The 9,024-nt window shown below is 38.4% G+C and overlaps 1 protein-coding gene across 2 annotated transcripts; it reads right to left on the reverse strand.

Moving 5' to 3' along the window:
• Positions 1-29: 29 nt before the first annotated feature.
• Positions 30-4,654, reverse strand: fmodb (fibromodulin b). 2 transcript variants are annotated; one of them, XM_026925722.3, is made up of 4 exons: positions 4,585-4,654; positions 2,446-2,892; positions 1,511-2,042; positions 30-689 (listed from the first exon to the last, which is right to left on the reverse strand). In XM_026925722.3, exons 2-4 carry the CDS (start codon positions 2,845-2,847, stop codon positions 538-540), a joined length of 1,086 nt encoding a protein of 361 aa, XP_026781523.3. In that variant the 5' UTR covers positions 2,848-2,892; positions 4,585-4,654; the 3' UTR covers positions 30-537. The 2 variants fall into 2 exon arrangements, with proteins under 2 accessions (XP_026781523.3, XP_026781524.3); XM_026925723.3 differs by having other exon boundaries at positions 2,446-2,852; positions 4,585-4,650.
• Positions 4,655-9,024: the final 4,370 nt, after the last annotated feature.

Below are 9,024 nucleotides of genomic sequence, written 5' to 3' on the forward strand. Positions count from 1 at the left end.
TGAGAAGAAAGACAAAGGGATTGTACATGTTTCAGTGAAATGTAAGTGTTTATTCAAAAACTAAAGTCAACATTTGAATGAAGTACTGGATGTTTTACGACTCACGGGTGCTTTTTGTAAACCCAGCATTATGTTTGATCATCCCATGATCACCCAAAGTGTGACACAGGTCTCACTTCCTTGAATGCAGAAATGCATTGAGCAAAAAAAGAAACCAAGTATGTCAAAGTTCACCACTCTGTGTGGGCTGCCACATGACTACCTAGTAAATGTATTAAAGCTTTTTCAAATATGACTCTTCTAGTAAATTCCCATGAGTATATTTTTACTCGGATATATTTAAAATATAACATGTATAGAGGTTGTATTCACGCGTTACTTGTCTGTGTTAATACTTAAGAGTTATATTCATGCCAGTAGCATTTAAACTTAATATCGGTGTCCATAACTTTAGCCCTGTTTTTAAAGTAAGACGGTGACTGGTTTACAGTCACGTTGTCTGGATGTTGTTGATGTCAGCATGGTGTCTCAGCATGCCTATAGGTTGATGCTTGTGGCTTTGCGCAGGCAGAGTAGAGCCTCAGGGGGCACATCATGAGGGCTGATCTTGTTGGCCTCCAGCCTCAGAACACGCAGGTTGGAGTAGTTGGCCACATTTATAACACGACAGAAACTGCTGATTGAGAACTCTGAGGAAAGAGGAGGAGGGGAAAAAAGAGCACTTTAGATGCATGTCAGCAATTGTAACCAAATAGCTTTTGTGATGAACCCTTTGTTTTTGTTTGTTTACTGGATATTTTTATTATACACTGTACAATTAAAGTTCACATTGGCAAAGTCTCACTATGGTACAAAGCTTTTTTTTTTTTTTTTTAAAAGAATTACTTCTTCTGACGAGAAACTTTAAAGAAAGTATTGGGGGGGGGGGGGGGCTTTCTATTTTGTTACTGCTTAGGCTTTAGTTGAGAATGATGTCTAAAGGTTAAACCTGTACAGAGGATTTCCCCCCCACCTGCCTGTTGTTATTTTTTTGGGGAGGTGGAATGATACTCAGAGTATGCATGAAGTCAGCCATTACATCTTGTTGCTTTGTTGAACTGTTGCTCATGCTACATCACAGCGCAGGGTGATGCACTATGAAGAAAGTGCTACCTGCCCTCTTCTGCATATATGAGCCAACAGATGCCTTCAATTGGCTAATGTTGCTGTGGGGTGACAGAGTAATACCATCCCTCTCACCCCAAGATAATGGTGAGTTTTGCTTTCTAGGCTTCCCAGCCATGGATGTGGCATCACGGGAATTCAAACATGCATTCTCTATAGTACAAAGTTTAGTGGCAGCACCTTTGCTGATATTTTTAATAACATTAGTTACATTAGGCCAAAAGTTGAGAATGTAACAACATAAATGACCATAAGTCTAATACATACAATAATTTACCTATATTTTGGTTACCTAATAAGCTTCCATATTTCTTAATGTAGCCTTTTTGAAGGGTGATTCTTGTACCTTTTATGCGATTGGCCTGAAGGTAGAGGTTCTGTAGACTTGTGCTGATGGCTGGAATCTTTTCTAGCTTGTTGTGGGACAGGTCCAGCTCCACAAGCGTACTCACATTAAAAGTATTAGGTGGGATCGCAGCGTCTGTGAGCCGATTATGCGAGAGGCGCATAAAGCGCAGCTCAGGCCGCTTCTTCACAAAGTCCACAGGGACAGAGGAGATGTGGTTGTGGTCGAGATACAGCTGACTCAGCTTGGGTGGAAGGCGCTCTGGAACCTTTGATAGCTGATTCCCACGCAAATCCAGAAAGCTGAGTGAGGCCAGTGACTCTACAGCACCACCGAGATCCTGAATGGTGTTATAATGGAGACGCAAAGCTGTTAGATCGTTCATTCCACGCAAGGACCCAGGAGGCACGGAAGTGATGGCGTTGTGGTCCAAGCGCAGGTCCTGAAGGGAATGAGGAAGTCCTTCTGGGATGTGCTCAAGTTTGTTGTGCTGCAAGAACAGACGCTCCAGTTTGGAGAGCTTGGCAAAGACCTAATAAGAAAAATATATATATATATTACCATCTGCAGATCTTTGTGTTTGTTGAGCTTTGCATTTTCAAAGAGAATGACAGGAAGTGATTACCTGAAATATAGTTTTTAAAATGTTTGTCCAAAAATACATCCCGCTTGTGAGATAAATGCTTTTATATTTTATGATAAAGGCTTTTCTATTTTATGGTTGCCTGTTATGTGCTTAATACTAGCTCAGTCTCCAGTGCAAATTTCAGCTTTCTGTTTCTTAGAATCCTTACAGACTATTGGTCAAAGTGTTAAAAAAAAAAAAAAAAAAATAGATTTTATCATGAGTAAAGTCAGTTAGTATAATTATGGACTGGTCTGTGCCTGGGACAGATTCCCCAGCTGTTGTTCTGTGTCTGTTCTGCTTTACTGACCTTGCTGCTGATTTTGTCAGATCTCAGTTGGTTCATATGCAGGATGATCCACACGAGCTCGGTGGCATTGTCAAAAACTCCATCAGTGATCCCGGTGATCCGGTTGTTTTGGAGGTACACGTACTTCATGCGTGAGGGCACAAAGGGCACATGCTGGAGGTTGCGGTTGTGGCAGTACATGGCGTTAGGGTAGGCAGGAGGGCACTCGCACTCCAGGGGGCAGTCTAGTGCTGCAGAGTCATCTTGTGCATGAAGGGAAGCGTAGTAGTTGCCATGGTTTGGGCTGTATCTGTATCTGTGTCTGTAGGCTTGACTCCGCAGGTAGTTAAGCCAGGTGAAGGAGTCAGTGTGTGCGATGGAGAAGTGCACAAGCCCCGCCCACAGCAAAAACGTACTCCACATGATCACTAGATGTGAAAGGGTCTTGATGGACGATTCACTTTTTGTCTGTACCAAACGGTGCAAAATTGAGTGTTGGCACTCAATCATATGTATGTTCAATAGATTATTTTTTTAAAATGTACAAATAAAGATGTATTCACTAAGCAGCTCAGTTGTCACTTGTTCATATAGTGATGCGAAGTCGGCCAAGAAACAACTGAGCTACTGGTTGTCCGTTCAGTTTTGGCCCCTGAAATGGTGGGATATTGTATAAAACAGATTGATTCTTCTATCTTTCCTGCACTATAGATAGATCTCACCACCTCAAGTCAGAACAGAACTCCATACATTACAAACCTACATCAAAGAACATGCAAATATCTACATGTCTGGACAGGCAGGATAAATTCTAAATCCTGTTTTTTTTTGTTTTTTTTTTTTTAAAGTATTGTACACAGACACAGTTTTGGCCTGAGGGCATTTTTCTGATACAGGTGTGCAGAGTGATTATTCCAGCTCAGGATGCTGTTTGAAAGCAACACAATGGCTACCTGATGGCATAACTCAATTTTTCAAAATACCAGTGTCATGAAGTTCTCTGAACCTAGGTTTATATATATATATATATATATATATATATATATATATATTTATATATTTTTAATCTGTGTTGGAACAGTGTATGACAGTTATTTAAGGATTTAAAATTAAACTAATTTTATACTTGATGTAAAATAAGTAAGGAAACAATTCAGGATCTGGTGTTATAGGAAAATAATTATAAATGGTTTGAAGTAATAACCGTTACCAACCCAAAGCTGATTATTTCCCAATAACGCCATATACTGAAGAGTTTTATTCCTCTTATACCACAGCAATTTGCCAATGATTACAATTTTCATTAATTAAAGAACATCTTGTCATCCTTTTTGTGTTTTTATATTTATGTTTAATATTGTGGAACATCCATGAACCAGGTTAGTTCCTGTTCACTTACAGTATAACAGCTGTAAAGAGTTATTCCCTCACCAGCTTTTCTTTGTTTCTCTCTGCCGAAGACCAGAAAATGCAGCTTTGTCACATTACTGAGGAACAGTAACTTTCCTCTGACAGAAAACTTCAACTTATAAATGATTACACCTTTTTAAATCTGTTTATGTGGAGGATCCACCATACACGTCTCTGTGAGAGTTGTTACTATAGAAGCAATAATATATTAGAACAAGCGCATTAGTGTAAACGCTGCAGCAGAAACCATTGTCAGAGCTGCTGTTATAGAAAATTAATCAACACCTTCAGACCAATCAGAGTTGAGAATTCAACAGCACTGTGGTAAAATTTCATCGGATGTCTTCTTAATCATAACGGCCTGGTTCCATAATAAGAAGCATAAAATAGTATATAGTATAGTATAGTAGTATGTATACTAGTACATAGATTTCAAGCATATATAGTTTCAAGCTCAAGCAGCTGATCTCAAAGTAGTATACTATTGGAGTATAAGAACTATGGAGGGTTTTTTGTTTGTTTTTTGAAATTTAAAATGTAAAACCAATTTTGTAAAGGAATAATTATAGGAAATTTTGATTTGAAATCGTAGGACAAATTAAGCTTGGAGAATCAGATTTAAAATCAGCTACAAATTCCAAAAATTAGCATAAATAATCTACACTCTACAAAACCACTACATCGATACTGACTTCATATTAATTAAAAAAAATCTTCAAGCAGAAAAGCTAGAGAATGAGCTACACCTACCTCTGATTTGCAGGGTGGTTTCTGCCTCAATCACCCCTTCAGTGACTAAAACAGAGAGAGGACGGGGCTGAGAGGTGGAGAATAAAAGGGGGTGTAGTGGCATGGCATCTCTAAATGCCTCTTTCTAACTGCACATTACGAGAGATAATTACACACACTTACACTTACACATAATACAGATACAACAGAGTGCAAAAGATTGAGCTGACTTCAACAGTTTATTACAATTTATTATTCAAGCATGCATTATTTATTGTATTGAGAAGTATCAAATGGGCAAAATATAACATTTCTGGTTAGATATTTAAAATATCAGGGTCGTTCGCAAACCTTAGCTACCTAGCTGGGCAACATGACCTAGCTTTACCTTCAGCTGAAATCTGTTGCAGTTAAACTGCTTCTCAAAAATTGGCACTCTAATTTAACAAAACTAAGGATAACAATGTAAGAAATGAAAAAAAGGTTTAAAATATAGCCAGACGAGGTTCTTTGCTTCAGGTAAATGCATCTGGTGCCTAGCTTTACAGTACAGCTGGCTATAGTGAGCCTTATCAGTAATATTTGCATAACCCTTTCCAGATATAAATAAATATTCTCGAATAACGTCTACACCACCTCTATTTCATGCACCTATTTCTTTCAAACACACTTAAAATGTCATACTGGTTTGAATACAGGATGTCATTGTAGAAATAGGTGTGTGAAATAGAGGTGGTGTAGATGTTATTTGAGAATATTTATTTATATCTGGAAAGGGTTATGCAAATATTACTGATCATCATTTTGATGATTTTACTATTAAAAACCTAAGATGTAGATGTTTTATATCTTAAAACCTTAAGATGTAAGGTTTTACATCTTAACCTAAGACTATTTGATGTTTGATATGCATGGAGAGCATGTAAAACCCCACATAGACGACTCAGAATGGATTCCGATCTCAGGTTACTGTCTTTATGGAGTTTTTGTGCATGTTCTCTACATGTCCAGGTGGGTTTCCCTCGGGGTTCTCCGGTGCGAGTGTGTGTGTGTGTGTGTGTGTGTGTGTGTGTGTGTGTGCATGCTGCCCTGCGATGGACTTTGCATCCAGAGTGTATTCCTGCCTCACACCCAATGTTCTTGGGATAAACTTTGGATCCATCCTGATCAGGATATAGCAGTTACTGAAGATAAATGAATGATACTTGTGATAACGAATAAACATTTATAAAAAAAACCTACCTATATTTCTTGGTACATTTTTCTTTTGCACTGTATCTTACACAGTGATTGCATGTAACACATGTTCCACACACTGATGCAGACGATAAACACACATTGGCTTCCCTCACATCATTAATCATACTGTATCTATCAAGACACACATACACACACACTGTATTTGGAAGCTCTTTGAGACACGTTTGCACACTGCACAAAATAGCTGGGTTGTGTGTCCTGAAGCCATGCGAATATGAATGCCATGTGTGTCTGAAGGCAATACATCTGCTCTTTAACAACCTTCCCTTCCAGCCTGTCAGGATGGAGACACGAGCCTTATCATTAGCTCAGCACACGTGTGTTTGTGTTTATGAGGAATTTGGCCAGGATCTGTGGTGGTGCGAACATGCGTGACTGCATGTTGCTGAATGCTAATAACCGCACATGCTTCCAATCTGCTTTTAATCCAGCATCAGCACTAACTCTCCTGAACACCAGAAAGAAGTTACAGTAACAAGGAAAATTAATGAGCACTTGTAGGCTTTGACGTTGGTTTATTGCCTTGCTCATTTACACTTTCTCTCAACCCCATCGCTGTATTTTCTACTTTCTATTTCTATATCTTTGTTAATTCTGGTCTTCCTCTCAAACACGTCCCTCTCTCGAGGATATCGAGGAAGGAAAATTGCTGACTTCAAGCTGAAAGCAGCACTTTGTGTACATTGTGTCCCACCGAGTGAAACTCAGTCTTAATAGCTCACAGACAAACCACTGAGGTCTTGGTAGGGGAATGTTATTTTCCAATTACATTCACACTTTATCAACAGCCTTGCAGTTTCTATGCCCATCAAGACCGATTGTAAAAAAAAAAATAAAAAAAATACACAACTGAAGAGTCTTTATAGCACAGCACTGTTGATTTCTCAATTCTGATTGGTCAGTAGTTGTTGATTAATTTTCTATAACAGCAGCTCTGACAATAGTCGTGACTGTAATTCAACTCACACTGCTAAGTGCTGTAAATGTAAATCACAGGTTTTGATATTAATGTGGATGCTCCGTATATTCAAAGCGTAATAATAAAACTATTTAAAAAAAAAAAAAAAAAGGAGTCTCCAGTGTCAGTGCTGTAATGTAATGTTGTAATGGTCAGTATGTAAGAATACAAGGCAAAAGTTCATTTTAATGACAGATATAGGATTGTAGTGTTCTCATGGCAAGAATTTTTCATGAGAGCTAGAGAGCAAGGTCTAATAAGCAGGCAGTCATTGGTAAATATGGAGTTGTGCTAATAAGTAGGTTGCTATTACGCAAACCCCTGATTGCGGTTTTAAACCCCGTATCACACCTTTCTCACCTTCCTCTAAGACCTCTAAACTTTCAGGGTGAGAAAACTTTCTTCTTGGGGGGAAATGTAAGTATGTAAGTCTGAATAGATTAGAGTAATGGATAACCACACAGTCTAGAGACAAAGAATTTGAATCATGTTAAGACATAAATGTACAAACAACATTCTGCTGCAATAATGCAGTGTTTGCGAAATATACTTCCAGTATGTATATGATGATGATGCCTACTGACTACATATCACATGATTTGACACATTTCACCAGGCCAAGCACTATGGGGACTGAAATGAAAAGACGAACCTTTTTTGTTACTGGTACCAGTATGAGTACCAAATACTCTTCCTTCTACTTTTTTTTTTACTTTGATGGTTTACTTTCATAACGGAGAGCATCAGCTCGTCATTAATGGCATAACCTGAAACAAAATGAAGTCGAGAGCCTATCATATGTAACTCATGCTATAGGCTACTATGTAATGAGTTTTTCACACAGTAACACAGTAATCGGCTGTTAAGAGTCAATAACATAGTCATCCAGCATACAGCTACAACTACATGTCAAAAAACACGCAAAAGACGTGAAACTAATCCAAAAAATGTGGCATTGGAAGAAGGAGATGCATTTTTTTCTTGTTCTCAGCCTTTTCATGGGGAAACCAGGTCACTGTGGTGCACACACATTTCTGATGCATGGAAATGATACATTATTATTCTATTATCTCCATTTCTAAATGTCTATCATCTAGAAAGGCGAGGGAATCATTGGAACATCAGCTTAACGTCTGTCAAATAGTAACTTTTTTTAAATTGTTGGTAACTTAAACAAGGTCATTAGTATTTCAGCGTAATTTTGAATGTATGAGTTGAGAATGAATATTGACATTTGTTGGCTGAATGCAAAACCCCCCCTACCTCTATATATGAGCCACCACTGATGTGGGATATGATTACAGTACGGCTCTGGGAACAGAACTATGAAGCACTACTGAGACTGAATTTTGGATTGCATATTTAATCAACATGTCAATGATGATACGCTTAACTCAAGATTAAGCATGCAGGAATATTGCTCACACAAACATCTCTCTGTGCGATGTTAATACAGTGTAGAAGCTCAATAGTTTCTCCACTGAGGTTGATGCCTCTACAATGAGGCAGAGAAACAGAGAGATTATTAGTCACTATACTTACTATATTTAATAGATTACAATATTTATATTATTTCTCCTTTACATATCAGTGCCAAAAATGAGGGCTTTGAATTTTCCCCTTCATGTCCATCAGGTTTTAGAGCAGGAGTATAACAAAAGGCAGTTGAAATGAAACGCTTGCATTGATTTTACATTTTTAAACTTTGCTTATATGAATTTTGTATGTGTGAACATTCAGAAATCATAAATCATTAAGAGCTAGACTGGGCACATTTTGGAGATTCTGGTTAATCAACATGGAGCTGGTAGGTTCCTTCATGGTGAACCTTTCAACTGTGTGCGTGCACCTTTCCAGTGACGCAAAGAACTTATCGATGAGAGAGGTCAGAGGAGAATGGACAGGCTGCTTCAAGCTGACAGGACAGTTAAGGTGACTCAAGTAACCACTCTTTACAACCGTGGTGAGCAGAAAAGCATCTCAAAACTCACAACACATCGAACCTTGAGTGCAGGAGACCGCATCTGGTTCCACTCCCATCAGCGAAGAACAGAAATCTGAGGCTACAATGAGCACAGGTTCACCTAAACTAAAGATTGGAAATATGTCGCCTAATCTTTTTTCAATCTTCAACTATCCAGTTTTGGTGAGACTGTGCCCACTGTGTTCTCAGATTCTTGTCTTTGGCTGCAGCTTGGATATTTTTGAAATGCACGTAAAACATTTTAATAATGACAAGTTGA

Source organism: Pangasianodon hypophthalmus, chromosome 8 (genome assembly GCF_027358585.1).
Source record: "Pangasianodon hypophthalmus isolate fPanHyp1 chromosome 8, fPanHyp1.pri, whole genome shotgun sequence".
Classification (NCBI taxonomy): domain Eukaryota; kingdom Metazoa; phylum Chordata; class Actinopteri; order Siluriformes; family Pangasiidae; genus Pangasianodon; species Pangasianodon hypophthalmus.